This window comes from Salmo salar, chromosome ssa27, assembly GCF_905237065.1.
Source record: "Salmo salar chromosome ssa27, Ssal_v3.1, whole genome shotgun sequence".
NCBI lineage: Eukaryota > Metazoa > Chordata > Actinopteri > Salmoniformes > Salmonidae > Salmo > Salmo salar.
In genome coordinates, this window is record NC_059468.1 from 38753481 (window position 1) to 38775744 (window position 22264).

Consider the following 22264-nt stretch of genomic DNA (forward strand, 5'->3'; position numbering starts at 1 on the left):
ACTTGTTGAGTATCTTGAGCATCAGCATTTGTGGGTTCGATTACAGGCTCAAAATGGCCAGAAACATAACTTTCTTCTGAAACTCGTTGTTCTGAGAAATGAAGTCTATTCCATGCGAGAAACTGCCAAGAAACCGAAGATCTCATACAAGACTGTGTACTACTCCCTTCATAGAACAGTGCACTGGCTCTAACCATAATAGAAAGAGGAGTGGGAGGCCCCGATGCACAACTGAGCAAGAGGACAAGTACATTAGAGTGACTAGTTTGAGAAATAGACACCTCACAAGTCCTCAACAGGCAGCTTCATTAAATAGTACCCGTAAAACACCAGTGAAGAGGCGACTCCGGGATGCTGGCCTTCTAGGCAGAGTTCCTCTGTCCAGTGTCTGTGTTCTTTTGCCCATCTTAATCTTTTATTTTTATTGGCCAGTCTGAGATATGGCTTTTTCTTTGCCTAGAAGGCCAGTATCCTGGAGTCAGCTCTTCACTGTTATCCCTACTGCCACTGATCTGGCGGACTCACTAAACACAAACGCTTTGTTTGTAAATTATGTCTGAGTGTTGAAGTGTGCCCCTGGCTATTCATGAATTAAAATAACAGGACAATCGTGCTGTCTGGTTTGCTTAATATAAGGAATGTGAAATGACTTATACTTTTGATAGCAATTAAACTTACTTTTGATACCTAAGTATATTTAAAACCAAATACTCAAATACTATTTTAATGGGTGACTTTCACTCGAGTCATTTTCTATTAAGGTATCTTTACTTTTACTCAAGTATGACAATTGTGTACTTTTTCCACTACTGGCTAATAAATGTACTGAGTCAGAGCAAACATAGCTAGCTAATACAGGTTGATGCCATCACTGGTGTAGGCCTACATTTTTAATTTAACCTTTAACTGTTTGGGCCTAAATCAGCATGTTTGTGCAACAGTATCTTCTAAATCAGAGAGGAATGGGCAAAGCATGAGTGTTAGCGACATGAAGTAAGATAAACATTTAGTGGCACTCCAGTCTCCTTTTCACCTCATTTAATACCTGGTTTAATTAACAAAATGTACAAGTGTGTGTGTGGGGGGGGGGGCTTTCCTCTTTTCTATTGTGCCTTTGTTTCTCAAGCAAAGGGGGAGACCAATGACATCCCCACTTCCCCTCAAACCAACTCCTTGAAGTTTGCAGTTGTCTTAAAAAACACTATCATGTTTTTTTTTAACCCTTTAATGTGTGTACATTACTGTATTTCTGCTTAGGATATTGCTTTTCAACAGCAAAAGTTCCAAAATCACTGGAGGACGTCTTAAATGTAGCCAAAGATTACAAGGATCCACTCCTCTGGGAAACACTGACCAACACTTTGGTTCCTACCCTGTCAAAATAACACCTCCATAGAGACCCTATTGGTAAGCTATTCTAATTCTCAATTCCATGAACACCTCCCTGCCCTTTTCATTCGTTGTTATGTTAAACACTGTATTAAAGGTGCCCCTATTACCGACTGGGCATACACAGGTTGAATCAACATTGTTTCCCATGTTATTTTAATAAAATTACATTTTACCAATGCGGAATAAACGTTGAATTGACATCTGTGCCCAGTTGGTACATTCTAACAATATAATAAGAATAATCATTCTATTTTCATGGTTCCAACTGTTCACCCAAGTATGTTTATCTAAATCACAAGTCAAAATCGCAATTGGAATATTTAAGAATAAGGCCTAGATTTTGTCAGATCAACTTTTGTTTAAAATATGATTGAACATGATAAACCAATCAGAATGGAGAAAGCCTCATTGAAATAATTTTAGAAAGTATGTGTTTCCACCCTAGGGTCATGCACAACTCATAAAGCAAAATGGATAACTTTTATTATTTTAAAACATAAAATACTGTCAAATACCATCAAAAATATTGTGATACATTTTGGCCATATCGCCCAGCCTTAGCTCAATCATCAAATTTGATCTTCTTTCCCTGGAAGGCCACTACTACGGTCTGCTGCTCCTTCCTCTTCTTACTGGCCTCCCATGACGGGTGCAGGGCCTGTTGTGGTGGCTGAGATGAAGGGGTGGAGGAGAACCCTCTGCCTTCCTGTTGCCTCCCAAAGTCTCCCCTTCCCCTTCCAGGACCCCGAGATGGGCCATCATCTCCCCCTCTTCCCCAGTTCTTGAAGTCCCCTCCCCTACCCCCTCCTCGGCCCATACCCCTGCCTCCGCCTCTACCCCTGCCTCCGCCTCTACCCCTGCCTCCGCCTCTACTCCCTCTGGAACCAGACAGACTGGAGCAGAAGACAGACTTCCCCTTGGAGTTCAGTCTGGCCTCTAGCTCATCCAGTTCAGTCTGGTGTTGGTTTAAGCTCTCCAGTGGCTCCAGCAGTGGGTTTTTCCCCAGTTCGCTGCTCTTCCCCTCCCCTCTACCTGGTGGCGCTGTAGCCGTATCACTCTTCTTTTTGAACTTGCTGACTTTCCCCAGGAAGAAATCGTCGTTGTCGCTCTCATCCGACTGGGAGGACTGCTTACGGAAACGCTCCTCCGTGCTGTCGTCAAAATACTCCTTCCCCTCGTCGTCCGAAGACTCCAAGTCGCTCTCCTCTTCCTCATCATCATCATCATCAGAATCCTCTTCATCATCCTGCTTGTTTTTAACATCCTTATTTTGAGGTTTAGTGACTTTCTGGGGTTTGGGGTCTTGAGTCTTCTGAGTGGCTGGAGTGTCCTTTGTGAGTTTCTGGACGACTTGCTTCTGTGGTGTGTTTTTCATGGTTACTATGTTCTTTGTAGGTACTACTTGTGGGGCCTCTATTGTGAATGGAGTGGATGAGTCCATCAGAGTCTTATCAGCCTCTGACATCTCCTTGGGCTGAGGGTCAGCTACTGTATTCTCTAGGGCCGATTCTTTATTCTCTATCGTGGAAATGTCTTCTTCTATAACCCTGACAGTCTTATCAACAGGTTGCTTTTCTATAACAGCTGGTTCGTCAACCGTTAGACTCTGGCTCTCCGCGGGTGTTCCATCTTCCTCCTCATCCATCTCTTCATTTCCCTTCTCCTCTTCCTCCTCTTCAACTTCCACCCCCCAATCACTGTCCTTCGGCTGCTCGATCACCTCTACCACCTTTATAGGCTGTTTTTTAACCGTTCCCGTCTTGTCTTCTTTCTCTACTGTCATCCTCTCATCCTTGAAGGCTTTAATGGCAGCTTTGATGGTGTCTATCTTCTTGCTGAACTGGGGGTGAGTGGCGATACGGGCTATAGCTCGGTCAGAAATGGTGGCCTTTGGGTTCTTACAGGCAAACTCAAAACTCAGGTTCTTCTGGAGGGCAGCCTTGGTCACCTAGAAATAATAAACAACAATTATTATGATCTGGTTTTGGGAATGTTTAAGTTAATTTGCAATGGTTTGGGACTGAAACCTGAATATTCACTGCAGTATTCCACTTCCAAGCAAGTAAAAAATATATACACTGCTCAAAAAAATAAAGGGAACACTTAAACAACACAATGTAACTCCAAGTCAATCACACTTCTGTGAAATCAAACTGTCCACTTAGGAAGCAACACTGATTGACAATAAATTTCACATGCTGTTGTGCAAATGGAATAGAAAACAGGTGGAAATTATAGGCAATTAGCAAGACCCCCCCAATAAAGGAGTGGTTCTGCAGGTGGTGACCACAGACCACTTCTCAGTTCCTATGCTTCCTGGCTTATGTTTTGGTCACTTTTGAATGCTGGCGGTGCTTTCACTCTAGTGGTTGCATGAGACAGAGTCTACAACCCACACAAGTGGCTCAGGTAGTGCAGCTCATCCAGGAAGGCACATCAATGCGAGCAGTGGCAAGAAGGTTTGCTGTGTCTGTCAGCGTAGTGTCCAGAGCATGGAGGCGCTACCAGGAGACAGGCCAGTACATCAAGAGACGTGGAGGAGGCCGTAGGAGGGCAACAACCCAGCAGCAGGACCGCTACCTCCGCCTTTGTGCAAGGAGGAGCAGGAGGAGCAATGCCAATGCCCTGCAAAATGACCTCCAGCAGGCCACAAATGTGCATGTGTCTGCTCAAACGGTCAGAAACAGACTCCATGAGGGTGGTATGAGGGCCCGACGTCCACAGGTGGGGGTTGTGCTTACAGCCCCACACCTTGCAGGACGTTTGGCATTTGCCAGAGAACACCAAGATTGGCAAATTCGCCACTGGCGCCCTGTGCTCTTCACAGATGAAAGCAGGTTCACATTGAGCACATGTGACAGACGTGACAGAGTCTGGAGACGCCGTGGAGAACATCCTCCAGCATGACCGGTTTGGCGGTGGGTCAGTCATGGTGTGGGGTGGCATCATAATACACCTCCAGGCTGTGTAAGGGCTATTTGACCAAGAAGGAGAGTGATGGAGTGCTGCATCAGATGACCTGGCCTCCACAATCACCTGACCTCAACCCAATTGAGATGGTTTTGGATGAGTTGGACTGTAGAGTGAAGGAAAATCAGCCAACAAGTGCTCAGCATATGTGGGAACTCCTTCAAGACGGTTGGAAAAGCATTCCAGGTGAAGCTGGTTGAGAGAATGCCAAGAGTGTGCAAAGGTGTCATCAAGGCAAAGGGTGGCTACTTTGAAGAATCTAAAATATATTTTGTTTTACACTTTTTTGGTTACTACATGATTCCATATGTGTAATTTCATAGTTTTGATGTCTTCACTATTATTCTACAATGTAGAAAATAGTTTTAAAAAATAAAGAAAAATCCTTGAATGAGTACCATAGGTGTCCTAAAACTTTTGATTGGTGCTTTATATCTGATATGTAATTGGTGAAGTACACTGCACTAAAGAGTTTGTACTTTTCTGATAAATGAATAGTTATCAGGACGTAGACTTTACTCCAAGTCAAAAAAATACGTTTTACATGACATTGTATGAAAGGAACTCACTCACCAGCAATGTGTATCAGCATATATACAATGGCTTGTAAATTATACTACGCAGTATTCCAAATAAGGAAGTAATAATAATAATGATGTAGGTAAGATGTATTTGGGGAAGAAGCACCCACCGGATCAGGTTTGAATGTCTTCATCTCATGGATTTCTTCCAGCAGTCTGCCTATCCTCCTCCGGTTCCTCTCCAGATCTTCCTCCTTCCCCTTCCTTTTCTTCAGACCTGCTATCTGTCTAGTCAACTTCCTGATGACCAGCGCCCTGACCCTTTTCACCTCCTTCCTCATCCTCACCACCTCGTTGTTCAGGTTTAATGGAACCGGCTTACTGGGATCATCTGTTTTCTTATTCCTTCTCGGAATCTCTGGTTTCTTATTCTTTTTCTTCTTTTGAACCGCTGGAATATTGTCTTTTGTCGGAAGCCCTGTTTTCTTGTCTTTTATCAGAAGCACAGGCTTATTGTCATTTTTTGGGAGTTCTGACATTTTCTGTTTATTTGGATCCTCGGGGATCGCCTCTGTCTTCAGAACGTCTGGCATTGTCACTTGCTGTGCGTCGGTTGATGACATCTGTGGATGATAAAGTTATGGGCAGAAGAGTGAGTGTGTCGAGAAAGGGATAGCTAAATACATCGTTTTTTTTTTTCTCATCTCTCTCAGTCTTTGGGTGATACCTGCGAATGGCATAGCTAGATCTGAGGAACGCTCAACTCCATTGTCTTATATTGAGGGGGAGTTGAGGTTTGACAACTCGCCTTGGGATTCTCAAACAACAACACTGTGTCACCATCAGTTGATTCTGATAACAGTTACGTTTTTTTTTTTCTTCTTACATTTCTTATTTAACTAGGCAAGAAGGTTAAGAACACATTCTTATTTACAATGACGGCCTACCCCGGCCACGCTGGGCCAATTGTGCGCCGCCCTACGGGACTCCCAATCACGGCCCGGGTGTGATACAGCCTGGAATCGAACCTGGAACTGTAGTGGTGCCTCTTACACTGAGATGCAGTGCCTTAGACCACTGCGCCACTCAGGAGCCCTAAACCTGTGTTTGTCCTGTACAACTGCTGTCCTTCCGCGGGCGCTGAAATTCATACTTTTAGAAAAAAAACTTTTATTGAATACAACCATCCTATTTTTTTCCTATTTTGTCTTGCTGGTACTTCATACCTACTTACTACGTCAGATGGGATTCAATTGGCACATGCAAATTCGTGCTGAGTTGCGCAACACAAATGAGATGGTTGTATTCGACACGTTTTTATTACAAGTATGAATTTCAGGTAAACGCTTTCAGAATTGACACCTTTACAAGAATAAACTGATGGTGATTCAAGTGTTGTTGCTAGAAAATCCTGCAACCAGTTGTCAAACTCAACTCCGCCTCGATATAAAAGAGAACGGAGTTGAGCGTTCCTCTGCTAAGGTAGAGCCACAACATTAGCTTGTATGTAACCATTCGCATACAGTATGAGTAAAGGTAAATGCAATGGTATAATACCAGCTAGCTTAACGGTACATTACAGTTATTACGGTGGCTAATTTCCCATCAACCGCTAACAGGGCTAGTTAGCTAACGAAAGTTAGCATATTTTCAAGCATGGCCAAAGAAGCAGCATGCTAGAGCATTTCTTAGGACTTTAACAATATATATATATATATATCAGAAATGACAGCTTTATATTTTTATATAATACACTACAGTTATCACAGCGCAAATGTAAATGTAATCAAAATCACTCATACCGTCAAAGTATAAATTCGAGAAAGATTCAGTCCATACAAGAGGCAGCCATTTTTCTTTTTTACTACGTGGACGTGACATTGACGTAGTCACGCGTGCGTCGTGACGTTTGATGAAAAGGGGGAGGGCCCACGATAGAGTGTTTTTATTTTCTTGCTTTGTTTCACGTCCAGAAAATAACAGCAATGGTGGATATTTGAAGAAATGTCCATATCAGATCGTTCGCGTGACATTTTCGTAATAATTACCGGATTGATATCAGAGCCAAATCCACAGGAGGGAGGATGAAGCGGCGCAATGCGGATTGCAGCAAGCTCCGACGGCCGTTAAAACGGAACCGAATCACCGAGGGTATATATAGCAGGTACGAACGAAGAAAGGGGGCTCTGGTTAGGGGGCATGATCGTACAGTAATGGCGGCTGAGATATCGCAGACAAGACACTCAGCTGTCGTGTATAGTGTCAGATGACCCACGATTTCGCGTTTACTATTAGTCTGTCGTGTTCCAATGTCTAATAGATTTGTTTCTGAACTTAAAGGCCTAAGTTAGCTAACGTAGCGTTACTTAAATAGTAGTAATAGTAGCAGCTGCTAGTTAGCTCGGTAGCTATTCTGACAGTTCAAGGGATTTGTTCCAAAAATGTAAACAGCACTGACTGCGTTCACATTGACGACAGTCAAAAGGCATTGAAAAATGTGCTGAAATGCATACTCATTATATGATTTCACGGTTAACTAGTGTCTACTTAGAACTAGCTGGCCATCTAAGCCAAACATGAGAAAATGATATTGTACGCTCATTCACTGGTAGCCCTGTATTTCTAGCGATCCAAAACTTGACGGTTCTTCTTATACTTTTGACATTTCAGTGTATTGTCAGCAGCAAGCCTCCATTAATAACACCGCATGAGAAAAGCAGCTGTTGAAAGCCAATATGCCCTGACATGAACACAGGTTATACTCTTCAGTCTTCTGATAGTCCTATTCCACTGTCAGGCACTGTGTTAGGTTATGAATTTCTGGCCTTGAATGTACGGTATGAACAAAGAGTAAAGCTTTGGACCAGAGCTAAGTATGAAGTGACTGAAAGCAGAACAATTGCCCAACCATGAATGTATATCAACTAGTGGGGAATAAGTCCGGATTCATTACAGATCAAATTCTGTGGCAAATGCCTCTCTTTAAAACATTGGAAAACGTGTGGTCTTGTGGTTGCAGATGACCTCTAATTGTGACTGAAATCAGGATAAAGATGTTCCATCTATAAACACAGAATGACTGTGCTACTGATCATACACTGCTCAAAAAAATAAAGGGAACACCTAAACAACACATCCTAGATCTGAATGAAAGAAATAATCTTATTAAATACTTTTTTCTTTACATAGTTGAATGTGCTGACAACAAAATCACACAAAAATAATCAATGGAAATCCAATTTATCAACCCATGGAGGTCTGCATTTGGAGTCACACTCAAAATTAAAGTGGAAAACCACACTACAGGCTGATCCAACTTTGATGTAATGTCCTTAAAACAAGTCAAAATGAGGCTCAGTAGTGTGTGTGGCCTCCACGTGCCTGTATGACCTCCCTACAACGCCTGGGCATGCTCCTGATGAGGTGGCGGATGGTCTCCTGAGGGATCTCCTCCCAGACCTGGACTAAAGCATCCGCCAACTCCTGGACAGTCTGTGGTGCAACGTGGTGTTGGTGGATGGAGCGAGACATGATGTCCCAGATGTGCTCAATTGGATTCAGGTCTGGGGAACGGACGGGCCAGTCCATAGCATCAATGCCTTCCTCTTGCAGGAACTGCTGACACACTCCAGCCACATGAGGTCTAGCATTGTCTTGCATTAGGAGGAATCCAGGGCCAACCGCACCAGCATATGGTCTCACAAGGGGTCTGAGGATCTCATCTCGGTACCCAATGGCAGTCAGGCTACCTCTGGCGAGCACATGGAGGGCTGTGCGGCCCCCCAAAGAAATGCCACCCCACACCATGACTGACCCACCGCCAAACCGGTCATGCTGGAGGATGTTGCAGGCAGCAGAATGTTCTCCACGGCGTCTCCAGACTCTGTCACGTGCTCAGTGTGAACCTGCTTTCATCAAAGAAGAGCACAGGGCGCCAGTGGCGAATTTACCAATCTTGGTGTTCTCTGGCAAATGCCAAACGTCCTGCACGGTGTTGGGCTGTAAGCACAACCCCAACCTGTGGACGTCGGGCCCTCATACCACCCTCATGGAGTCTGTTTCTGACCGTTTGAGCAGACACATGCACATTTGTGGCCTGCTGGAGGTCATTTTGCAGGGCATTGGCAGTGCTCCTCCTGCTCCTCCTTGCACAAAGGTGGAGGTAGCGGTCCTGCTGCTGGGTTGTTGCCCTCCTACGGCCTCCTCCACGTCTCCTGATGTACTGGCCTGTCTCCTGGTAGCGCCTCCATGCTCTGGACACTACGCTGACAGACACAGCAAACCTTCTTGCCACAGCTTGCATTGATGTGCCATCCTGGATGAGCTGCACTACCTGAGCCACTTGTGTGGGTTATAGACTCCGTCTCATGTTACCACTAGAGTGAAAGCACCGTCAGCATTCAAAAGTGACCAAAACATCAGCCAGGAAGCATAGGAACTGAGAAGTGGTCTGTGGTCTCCACCTGCAGAACCACTCCTTTATTGGGGGTGTCTTGCTAATTGCCTATAATTTCCACCTGTTGTCTATTCCATTTGCACAACAGCATGTGAAATTTATTGTCAATCAGTGTTGCTTCCTAAGTGGACAGTTTGATTTCACAGAAGTGTGATTGACTTGGAGTTACATTGTGTTGTTTAAGTGTTCCCTTTATTTTTTTGAGCAGTATATATATCACAGGCAATTTTTGTCTAGCTCTGGTCCAGGGTGGTAGTGACACGTGTTCGCATATTAGTTAGTAGAGGAACACACATTAACACCTTGGACCAGAGCTAGTTTTCATCCAACCTCTTTGTTTTAACTGTTTTGGCTTCCTCGCTCTCCTGTTGGTAGTGCTTCAAGAAATCTCACAATGTCTCGCTCTCTCTCTCTCTCTCTCTCTCTCTCTCTCTCTCTCTCTCTCTCTCTCTCTCTCTCTCTCTCTCTCTCTCTCTCTCTCTCTCTCTCTCTCTCTCTCTCTCTCTCTCTCTCTCTCTCTCTCTCTCTCTCTCTCTCTCTCTCTCTCTCTCTCTCTCTCTCTCTCTCTCTCTCTCTCTCTCTGTCTCTCTCTCTCTCTCTCTCTCTCTCTCTCTCTCTCTCTCTCTCTCTCTCTCTCTCTCTCTCTCTCTCTCTCTCTCTCTCTCTCTCTCTCTCTCTCTCTCTCTCTCTCTCTCTCTCTCTCTCTCTCTCTCTCTCTCAGTACCTTCCTGTATCTGAAGTTTCTGGTGGTTTGGGTGCTGGTGCTGCTGGCAGACTTTGTGTTGGAGTTCAGGTTTGAGTACCTGTGGCCCTTCTGGCTATTCATACGCAGTGTCTACGACTCCTTCAGATACCAGGGGCTGGTAAGTGTGTGTGTGTGTGTGAGAGAGCTTACTCGTGAGATTTTGACATGAAAGATGGCTGCACAATTGTATATTATTGCATACTGACTACATTTCTCTCTCGCTCTCTCTCTCAGGCGTTCTCAGTGTTCTTTGTGTGTGTGGCGTTTACGTCTGACATCATCTGCCTCCTCTTTATCCCTGTCCAATGGCTGTTCTTCGCTGCCAGCACCTACGTCTGGGTCCAGTACGTGTGGCACACAGGTCAGTTAACATCAGCGCTCTCTGTCCCATATTTACATTAGTCTTTCCCACAATGCATTGGCTTAATCCTGGGTGTCATGTGATTTTAATATGTTTATGTATACACAGTTATCAAATGTGTATGTACATTTTATGTATTCAGATATGCATGTACAAAATAAATGTCTATTTCTTTGTCTGTTTACACAGGCAGCCTCAGTTTTGATCTTTTTCCACTAATTGGTCTTTTGACAAATCAGATCATGCCAGTAATTGGGCAAAAGATCAGAATTGGCCTGTCTGTGTAAACAGGCTCTAACTCTCACACTGTCTCCCATCTGGGCCCTTCTCCCTTTCTCAGAGAGAGGAGTATGTCTACCCACCGTATCGCTATGGATACTGTTTGTGTACATGGAAGCTGCCATCCGCTTCAAGGACCTGAAGAACTTCCATGTGGACCTGTGTCGTCCCTTCGCTGCTCACTGGTAACCTTGTCACCTGTTTTTTTTCTAACCCTACCTGGCCTACTACCTAGCTTATCACAGTACCAAGCACATTGTAGAAAAGGTCATCTACATTCTCAAAAGGTTTTAAAAAAAAAATTGGGGATTAATGCAACAATTAGACAATGGATATAGATACTCAAAACCTTATTTAAAAAAAATAAATAAAATATTCAATCCATCAGATAATGACTTAATTATAGCACATAAAACTCTACCTATTCAGTGATTTATTTTATTATTAATTATTATTTTATTTAATATATATATATATATAATTATTTTATTTTTGAAATTCAGGTATTACATTTGTTAAATGTCAATTATTTTTCTTAGAATATACTCATATACACTTTCTTATTGTATTGGGTATTTTTTCTTTCAATACATTTAGTTAAAATAAAGAAAATTATATGTACCTCATTTGCATAAATACACCGGCTGCACTTGCATACAGTGGGGAGAACAAGTATTTGATACACTGCCGATTTTGCAGGTTTTCCTACTAACAAAGCATGTAGAGGTCTGTAATTTTTATCATAGGTGCACTTCAACTGTGAGAGGCGGAATCTAAAACAAAAATCCAGAAAATCACATTGTATGATTTTAAAGTAATTAATTTGCATTTTATTGCATGACATAAGTATTTGATCACCTACCAACCAGTAAGAATTCCGGCTCTCACAGACCTGTTAGTTTTTCTTTAAGAAGCCCTCCTGTTCTCCACTCATTACCTGTATTAACTGCACCTGTTTGAACTCGTTACCTGTATAAAAGACACCTGTCCACACACTCAATCAAACAGACTCCAACATCTCCACAATGGCCAAGACCAGAGAGCTGTGTAAGGACATCAGGGATAAAATTGTAGACCTGCACAAGGCTGGGATGGGCTACAGGACAATAGGCAAGCAGCTTGGTGAGAAGGCAACATCTGTTGGCGCAATTATTAGAAAATGGAAGAAGTTCAAGATGACGGTCAATCACCCTCGGTCTGGGGCTCCATGCAAGATCTCACCTCGTGTGGCATCAATGATCATGAGGAAGGTGAGGGATCAGCCCAGAACTACACGGCAGGACCTGGTCAATGACCTGAAGAGAGCTGGGACCACAGTATCAAAGAAAACCATTAGTAACACACTACGCCATCATGGATTAAAATCCTGCAGCACACGCAAGGTCCCCCTGCTCAAGCCAACACATGTCCAGGCCCGTCTGAAGTTTGCCAATGACCATCTGGATGATCCAGAGGAGGAATGGGAGAAGGTCATGTGGTCTGATGAGACATAAATATATCTTTTTGGTCTAAACTCCACTCGCCGTGTTTGGAGGAAGAAGAAGGATGAGTACAACCCCAAGAACACCATCCCAACCGTAAAGCATGGAGGTGGAAACATCATTATTTGGGGATGCTTTTCTGCAAAGGGGACAGGACGATTGGACCGTATTGAGGGGAGGATGGATGGGGCCATGTATTGCGAGATCTTGGCCAACAACCTCCTTCCCTCAGTAAGAGCATTGAAGATGGGTCGTGGCTGGGTCTTCCAGCATGACAACGACCCGAAACACACAGCCAGGGCAACTAAGGAGTGGCTCCGTAAGAAGCATCTCAAGGTCCTGGAGTGGCCTAGCCAGTCTCCAGACCTGAACCCAATAGAAAATCTTTGGAGGGAGCTGAAAGTCCGTTTTGCCCAGCGACAGCCCCGAAACCTGAATGATCTGGAGAAGGTCTGTATGGAGGAGTGGGCCAAAATCCCCGTTGCAGTGTGTGCAAACCTGGTCAAGAACTACAGGAAACGTGTGATCTCTGTAATTGCAAACAAAGGTTTCTCTACCCAATATTAAGTTCTGCTTTTCTGATGTATCAAATACTTATGTCATGCAATAAAATTATTTATTAATTACTTAAAAATCATACAATGTGATTTTTCTGGATTTTTGTTTTAGATTCCATCTCTCACAGTTGAAGTGTAACTGTGATTAAAAATGACAGACCTCTACATGCTTTGTTAGTAGGAAACACTGCCGATTTTGCAGGTTATCAAATACTTGTTCTCCCCACTGTATATGAATAGATGAACAAAAAGGGGTGGGGCTTCAACCACTTAACACTTGCTCTGTCTACCCTACCTGCATTGTTTATACTAGATGTCTTCATGTGTATGTGTAATTTTAACGGACTTGTCCGGAAGGGCCCGTACAGATCCGAACGCTGCAGTCGAGAGATTGAGAAATGATATAATTTATGCTGATGCTCTAGCTTTTCAGGAGCGTGTAGTTTGTGGTCGTCCAATCATAAGTCAAAGCGACAATAGGCTAAAGTCATAGCGCCTCGCTCCGAACGTTCCCAGAACACATTTAGTCTGTTATTTAAACGTTCCCAGAATGTTTTGCTAGGTCGTGGGAACAGTTTGGTGGTTACATTGTGGGGACGTCACAAAAGATACACGATATGACCAAAAGTATGTGGACACCTGCTCGTTGAACATCTCTTTCCAAAATCATGGGCATAAATATATAGTTGGTCCCCCATGGAGTCTGCTAAAACAGCCTCCACTCTTCTGGGAAGGCTTTCCACTAGATGCTGGAACATTGCTGCGGGGACTTGCTTCTATTCAGCCATAAGAGCATTAGTGTTAAGATTTCCCTTCACTGGAACTAAGGGGCTCGAACCATGAAAAACAGCCCAAGACCATTATTCCTCCTCCACCAAACTTTACAGTTGGCCCAGATTCGTCCGTCAGACTGCTAGCTGGTGAAGCGTGATTCATCACTCCAGAGTCCACATTTCCGCGGTCGTAATATTAAATGGGGAAAAAATATCAGGCACAAGCAAGAGTATGAAAGAGTCGCAGGAGTAAAATGAAAGTAATCAATCCAGCGAGATTTAAGTGATAAGTGGATTTTGCACCCCTCAAACACAGGAAATATATGGTGGAAAAAGACAGATCCTCAGGTGGGCGGGACATGTGTGTTGCTACACCACATTGTAATTGCTTAGGCAATGGAGGTTTATCAACAAAAGGGAAACGATTCTTCTACGCTGCACACAAAGTAGAAATCTTTCATTATTTTTTTTTCTTCATTTTGCTATGACAACCATAATAAAAGTTTATTTGTGCTGACTCTTTTCTCCTTCCCCTCTCTGCCCTCCGTCCCTCCACCTCTCTGCCCTCCGTCCCTCCACCTCTCTGCCCTCCGTCCCTCCACCTCTCTGCCCTCCGTCCCTCCACCTCTCTGCCCTCCGTCCCTCCACCTCTCTGCCCTCCGTCCCTCCACCTCTCTGCCCTCCGTCCCTCCACCTCTCTGCCCTCCGTCCCTCCACCTCTCTGCCCTCCGTCCCTCCACCTCTCTGCCCTCCGTCCCTCCACCTCTCTGCCCTCCGTCCCTCCACCTCTCTGCCCTCGTCCCTCTCCCTCTGTCAGTATTGGCTACCCGGTGGTGACTTTGGGCTTTGGCTTTAAGAGCTACGTCAGCTACAAGATGAGACTGAGGAAACAGAAAGAGGTGCAGAAGGAGAATGAGTTCTACATGCAGCTCCTACAGCAAGCTCTGCCCCCAGAGCAACAGATGCTACAGAGACAGGAGAGAGAGGCAGAGGAGGGTGAGAGAGAGCATGCAGTACACACACACACACACACACACACACCCACACACACACACCTCACTTTACCCAGAGCAACAGATGCTCCGCCAACAATTGGAAGGTGATAGACAAACACACACTGTTGTAATCTTACCTGACCTCTTTCTAACCTTTCTTCCTCCTCTCTAGCGGTCATGGCTAAAGGTGTGTCATCAGATGTGGACCCTACCCCGCCGGTGTCCCAAAATGGGTCAACTCCCGGCAAGAAGACCCCCGTTAACGCTTCTGTTCCGTTACCGGAACTGGAGTACCGGGAGAAAGGGAGAGACGGGAACAGCAAGGAACGGGAGGGCAAACAACAACAACAACAACAACAACACACAATAGGAATCAACAACAACAACAGTATCCTCCACACACTGGACTCCACATTACAGGAGACAGAGTATATGGAGAGCATGGGTGGGAAGAGACTGAACAACGACCTCGGAGGAGGAGAGATCACACACACGGGCAACACACACACTCCCAAAGAGGAGGTGGGGGGAACAGGGGGGAGGAGGGGGAGGAGGGAAGAACTACAAAAACGCCAGCGGAGGTGGTGTGGCCACCAACTCCTCCCCTCGGAATCACAGCGCCACCAATGGGACCGTGCCGTCGTCTGGCTCGTCCAATAAGAACGAGAAAAAGACAAAGTCTGCGGGGAAAGGAGGAGCCAATCAGAAGGATCCCCTGGAGAACTGTATTCCCAATAATCAACTGGGCAAGCCTGACGCTCTCGTGCGGTAAGAGACACACGCACACACAAAGACCCATAGCCAACGTACACCCACATGCATATAGACAGGCTGGTTTCATACTCACCTTGGTGGCCTTTCGGGCCGACTACGATGCAGTCGGACTTCTCACAGCAACCAGTGTGTGTGTGTGTGTGTGTGTGTGTGTGTGTGTGTGTGTGTGTGTGTGTGTGTGTGTGTGTGTGTGTGTGTGTGTGTGTGTGTGTGTGTGTGTGTGTGTGTGTGTGTGTGTGTGTGTGTGTGTGTGGTCATCAACTATGTCCGTGCATCAGATTTCATACGATGTGCGTAGCTGTTATGTTAAACACCATGTGAAACTGCGATGTAGTCTACCTGAAACATAGCCCTTGTCCTTTCTATCTGTCTCTGTCTCTCTGTCCCTCCTCTCTCTCTCTCTCTAGGTTGGAGCAGGATGTGAAACGGCTGAAGGCAGACCTGCAGGCGAGCCGTCAGCTGGAGTCAGATTTACGTTCTCACCTCTCCTCCCTGACCAGCCAGGACAGGAGTCTGCGCTCAGAGCTGGGCCAGCTGCGACAAGACAACGAGATGCTGCAGAACAAGTAAGAACGCACACACACACTCACTCGAGGCCTGGGACAAAGCCAAGGTTCTCAGATTATTGGCACGGTGTTGAGTATAACATCACTCATCTTGATCACATAAAGAGGTGTTTTATTTTGGATGCATGGTGATCTGTAGATCAGAAATTGTGGTTCTAGATTCCCCTCCAACATGCAGATTCATTCTGACTTAGAAACTCGGGGAACAAACTTTTTGGCTGTTTTTGTGTGTACATCTCTAACCGTGTGTGTGTGTGTGTGTGTGTGTGTGTGTGTGTGTGCTCCACAGTGCTGACCAGGCCAAGCAAAAGGACAAGCAGATCGTCCCCCAGCTAGAGAAGAGGCTGAAGGCAGAGCAGGAGGCCCGGGCGCTGGCGGAGAAACAGCTGGCTGACGAGAGGAAGAGGAAGAAGGTGGAGGAAGCCACCGCAGCCAGGGCTGTAGCACTAGCTGCAGCCTCCAGGTAAACACACACACACACACACACACACACACACACACACCGGGGTTTCCGTTAGCCGGTAATAGCCGGCTTTTGTCCAATACATTTTTGTTGTTGTTGTTGAAAAGCCGATAAATAAAATTGGTGCCGGCCAATTGACCAGAAGATGAAGAAACAATCCCAGTGTGAAATAATGTTTTTTAGCCTCTTCATTGATGGAAATACATTTGACTGGTCATGCTTATCGGTCTATAGGTTCATTTACATAATTAAGTGGAATTAAATTGGTGCATGTGTACAGTATATCATTTTTATGTATCTTATTTATAATACGCCTACAACATACACAGATACAGAACATTTGAGTAGAAAATCTGTCAAGACAGGCAACAGCTGCTGCAGCATCCCAAAACGGCACCTTAAGGCAGGCTTTATCGGCGCGTCTCACATCACTTTGCAATGAGCTGGAGGCAGTATGCATGTTGAAAACATATACGAAATTGTTTGAAACCTGAACGTTTTAAAACATTATGGGGCATGTCTTGCTTTGCTTCAAAGTAGCCTATTATATCTCCTCTCGACATCTTTCTAACTCATATTTTCATCTCTGTCACGTGAAACCGCTCGCATGTTCAGTGCCCTTTTGACGACAGTGTTTTCCCGCTAATTGCGCTATGGAACGAACATTCGCAAATAGCCTACTGCCTTGTGGGCGTTGCTGTGCTTATAATGTGAAGAAATAATAGTTTATCACCATTTTAAGCTAAACGTTCTTATCTGTTGCATTAGACACATTGCTTTTTAATGTTTTTTTTTATGTAGCCTTGGCCTACTGGTTGTATGAATTTGGGATCTATCGTCCCACAACTGTCCCAGAGTCAGTTTGGAATAGGCTTATTTCTTTCTTGACAAGCTGACCAATAGAATAGGTTGGCTAAAACGTTTCTACTATAGTAGATTGACATAGGCTGGTGATTTTGCTGTTTCGTTAGTCGTGTTGTTGGCTGAGGAAAAGGAAATATGGACAGTTATTCTAACATGTTGAAAGAGCACATCGTTGCATGTTTCTGTTAATATGAATGTCCATTAAAATGTTAGCGTTAAATGTGGAAAACCCTGACTCTGTGGATCTCTGTCAGGGGTGAGTGTACTGACTCCCTGCGTGGTCGGATCAGAGAGTTGGAGACGGAGTGTAAGAAACTCAGCATCGACATGAAACTCAAAGAAGAACACATTAGAGAGCTGGAGGGGAAATGCCAGGTGAGTCCATCCTTCAATCTTAGATATTTATCCTTTCTGTGAACTCACTGTCTCATAAAGGATGTATCAGGAGAACCTAAGCAAGGTGCTGCTGATTCCTTTACTGGAACATGGCTGAAAACATTATATTCCTTCTCTAAATTTAAGATTTTTTTCAATTTGAGTTATTTTACTCTGAGCCAGAGCGACTTACATATTCGTATTTTTTCGTACTGGGCCCCCTGTGAGAATGGAACCCATAACCCTGTTGTAAGTAGCATGCACTACCTACTGAGCCACACTGGATCCCTTATGAGGAGTTAGTTTGTGGTTTCAGATGTTCATGATGAGGTGTTGATGTCTACTCTCTCTCTCCTCCCTCTCCCCTCTTCTCTCTCTCTCCTCCCTCCTCCTCTTCTCTCTTTCTCTCTCCCTCCTCCTCTTCTCTCTCTCTTCTCCCCCCCACTTCTTCTCTCTCTCCTCTCTCTCTCCCTCTCCTTTCTCTCTCTAGGAGCTGCGTAAGTACAAGGAGAATGAGAAGGACATGGAGGTGTTAATGTCGGCGCTGTCGGCCATGCAGGATAAAACCCAGCACCTGGAGAACAGCCTGTCTGCTGAGACCAGGATCAAACTAGACCTCTTCTCTGCCCTGGGGGACGCCAAGAGACAGCTGGAGATCGCACAAGGTACACTTCCCTTACCTTACCCACTACGGCAGTACTACAGCGACCGGCTTCTAGCTGAGCCATTGTGTTCATAGACTCTAGGATCAAACTCTGAACGCTGGATTGCAGAAGGTTCACTAACATTACCTCGCGCGGTTTCATCGACCATTACATAAACAGGATGCTCCTCAAGGTAACCGAGCATTACCTCGCGGGTTTCATCAACCATTACATAAACAGGATGCTCCTCAAGGTAACCGAGCATTACCTCGCGCGGTTTCATCAACCATTACATAAACAGGATGCTCCTCAAGGTAACCGAGCATTACCTCGCGGGGTTTCATCGACCATTACACAAACAGGATGCTCCTCAAGGTAACCGAGCATTACCTCCCGCAGTTTCATCTACCATTACATAAACAGGATGCTCCTCAAGGTAACCGAGCATTACCTCGCGCAGTTTCATCTACCATTACATTAACAGGATGCTCCTCAAGGTAACCGAGCATTACCTTGCAGTTTCATCGACCATTATACACATGCTGCTTGACCCAGAGATGTCAGCAACATGAAGAGAATAGCAACAAAGTGAGAAGCCATCTGGTCATCTAACCCTCCTCCTCCCCCTCCCCTCCCAGGTCAGATCCACCAGAGAGACCAGGAGATAGCAGAGTTGAAGCAGAAGATAGCTGAAGTGATGGCGGTGATGCCCAGTATCTCCTACAGCAACGACAGCAGCAGCCTCAGCCCTGTTACCCCACACTACTCCTCCAAGTTCATGGACAATAGTCCCTCCTCTCTTGATCCCAATGCATCTGTCTACCAGCCACTCAAAAAGTGACAGTAGCACACACATTAATACACACTAACACACTTACTCACAAGGCAGCATACATAGTCCCATACACACATTTTCATACATACAAAGAGAAACACTTTCGATCATGTTTTTTTTTTTAGTTGTGTTTTGGGAAGCGATAGGAAATGTTCTCGGAGGTGTCTAGTACAAGCCTCTCGAAATGGGACACTCACACCCAGACCCAGTCGGTCATGGGTTTGTTCCCATGGCGACGCTTTGTTTTTCTTTCTGTTTATGGAACAGATGGAGAGGTTGTTGTGTAAAACGACAATAGGGAAGATGTTGACGTTTTTTAGGGATTGAGCCATTCTGATTTAACTGGTAAGAGAGACATAAAGGGACATCATATTAACGAGGACTTTGTCCAAAATAACACCCTATTCCCTATATTGACCCGGGCCCAGTGGGAGTTCTCTGAGGGGAGATGGAGGCAGATGAGGACTGGCTGGTTAGTTGATATGAATGTTTAGAAAGACTCATTGTATTGCTCAGTCAGTCAGTGATTCACGCTCGCTCGTTCTCTCTTCTCCCTCCGTTCTAGTTCAGGTTTTTGACTTTGTGTATTGCCAAACTTCTCTTGGGTTTTAAATGAGATAACTGAAACATTTGAATTGCTAAAATGGTACCTTCTGTGAGTTTGATTATGAATGTAAAGTACTTTGTTCATGTTTTTGGTATTATCGCCCTAAATTGTGATTTTGTTTTTTGTTTTTTAAAGCGACACATTTCAGTTTAGTTATGATGACAATGGTAATATCATCATAACTAAATGTACAGATTGTCAATTTGTACATTACTCCATTTTGAAAAGTGGAACTGACTCCAAACAGCATCCGGGATTATCAATTAACTCAAACACTCCTGATTTGTGACGTTAACTCAAACACTCCGGTCAAGAAATACATAAATCTCTCAAAATAGGATTGTCAATAAATATGACCTGGTACTGTCTAGAGGTTAATCATCTGTTTGCTGTTTAACGTGCTTAAACCTGTCTCTCCTTTTGGACCAAATTACAATCTGTTGTTAGGCCGTATAACTAAAAACCTACTGGATTTAGTGATGTCTAGGTAACTGGTATTTTACCTGTTGTCAATTTCACTGTGCCTTGCAATTCCTTTTTTTAAAGTAGTTAGTATAATGGGTTACTTTGTCAATCCCTCCAGGCTGTCTCTCAATAACGTGAGCTTTCTGGCAAGTGGAAGCAACATATGGTGAAAGCTTGTCCGGGCCTCTCACCTATCATGAAGGAAGGAAGCCAGTGTAGTGGATTGAGACACCCCCCCCCCCCCTATCTCTCACCATCTCCCATGCAGGCCCCAGTCTCCCTTTTCTATTAGGCCCCGTTCTCTGATACAACTCTGACCCCAAGTAAACAATGGATTTGGTTCATCCCATTTTGTATAGGGAGTAGGAACGACCCTGTCCACCAAACAGCTATTAACTATGTCTGGGGCATAAAGTTTTACCTGGCCAGGCCAAGTGGTCAGTAGAACAAACACCAGGCCTTTATGTCCAATACTACGGTAGCCCAGAGTGGACATCTATCTGTTTACAACCAGGGTTGGGGTCAATTACATTTCAATTTCAGTCAATTCAGGAAGTACACTGACATTCCAATTTACCTTCTTTTTAATAAGGGGGAAAATGTGGAATTGGAATTTGGTTAACTCTCTGAATTGAAATGGAATTGACCCCCGAACCCTGTTTACAACCATGTACATTATTACATAGCGATTTTTAAATGTTCTAGTATTTCAGTTCAAAGTGCCACGTTTTGGTGTTTTCTTAATACAGCTCCCTCTCCATTCGTTTAGATTGATGTATCTCAAGCTTGCTTTAGGTTTGGATCAAAGCATCAGAACATGGCTACACATTTGTTGTGTTCATGTAGTTTTTATGTTGTTTTTTGACATTCATTGAAAGCAAGTAGAGTAATTGGTTATATTTGACTCACTGCACTATTATTGTATTTATTTGTTTGTTGCAGCCATTTTTTTTTTCTTCTTCCTCTTAAGTATTATGTTTTGGATTTCTCTCAATCTCTTTCTAGAATGATTGCAGATCTGTTTCTGCTCATGCCAACTCCTTATGGAATTGGCAAAAAAAAAAAAAAACGTTTTGACAACTACATTCAGTTGGCAAAGAGCATTAACAGATCTGGGACCAAGCTAATCTCTTTCCGACAGGGATGATCGTGTGTCGTTTTGTATTTGGGAAGTTACACCCTGCCCACTGGGCACACACACCAGGTTGAATTAACGTTGTTTCCGCATCATTTCAATGAAATTACATTGAACCAACTGGAATACACATTGATTTAACTGTGATCAGTTTGCCGTGTTTTCTGCTGTAGGGTGAAGTTGCCCCATAGACGCTGATCTTGGGTCAATTTGACAATTTTTTCCCCCCACTATTGTTAAAATTCGGATTAGGGGAGAGGAAGCTGACCCTGGGTCCTAGAGGGAACTCCATCCCGTAGCCATGTTTTCTCATGTTTCCTACCTGGAAAGTATTGGTGTGGATCATAATAACGGACTTGTGACCTGTTTTTTAAATATGTTCTACATGTTTTTAGTGGGAAAGAAAATAAGTGTTTCGTTTCTCTGTTTTCGTTGTTCCACCATGTTGTTTTCTCTCAACATGTGATGATGATGATGATGATGATATCGGCTGCATCCAAACTCCTCTCACTTTGGGGACATCACCTGGAATTAAAAAAAAACTATCTTGCAGGCGATGATGATAATGATGCAAGCTGTTTGAGAACAATCTGTGTTTTGTATTTCTTTCTCTCGCAGATATTCATATCCATAATTATGTTTACATGTACCCACTGTTTAGACTACTAATCTACCGGAGCAGTTTTTAGATCGTTGAAAGAATGAGACTTGATTTGAGACGGCGGGAAACTGAGGTTTTGTTTAAACCAGTGAGCCAGGTGAGGATAATACCACAGATAGTGAGCCAGGTGAGGATAATACCACAGATAGTGAGCCAGGTGAGGATAATACCACAGATAGTTCGTGAGGATAATACCACAGAGAGTGAGCCAGGTGAGGATAATACCACAGAGAGTGAGTCAGGTGAGGATAATACCACAGAGAGTGAGTCAGGTGAGGAGAATACCACAGATAGTGAGTCAGGTGAGGATAATACCACAGATAGTGAGCCAGGTGAGGATAATAC

The 22264-nt window shown here is 44.3% G+C and overlaps 1 protein-coding gene and 1 pseudogene across 2 annotated transcripts; one reads left to right on the forward strand and one right to left on the reverse strand.

Moving 5' to 3' along the window:
* Positions 1-1858: 1858 nt before the first annotated feature.
* On the reverse strand, positions 1859-6947 carry srfbp1 (serum response factor binding protein 1). The gene is made up of 3 exons (XM_014178744.2): positions 6686-6947; positions 5054-5506; positions 1859-3340 (listed from the first exon to the last, which is right to left on the reverse strand). The coding sequence occupies exons 2-3, from the start codon at positions 5504-5506 to the stop codon at positions 1955-1957; spliced, it is 1839 nt and encodes a 612-aa protein (XP_014034219.2). The 5' UTR covers positions 6686-6947; the 3' UTR covers positions 1859-1954.
* On the forward strand, positions 6805-21847 carry LOC106589064 (macoilin-1-like; annotated as a pseudogene). Its single transcript, XR_006762331.1, has 11 exons — positions 6805-7047; positions 10061-10202; positions 10319-10445; positions 10786-10909; positions 14353-14531; positions 14703-15298; positions 15712-15870; positions 16160-16333; positions 17452-17572; positions 18063-18237; positions 18855-21847. The product of XR_006762331.1 is annotated as a macoilin-1-like (transcript).
* Positions 21848-22264: the final 417 nt, after the last annotated feature.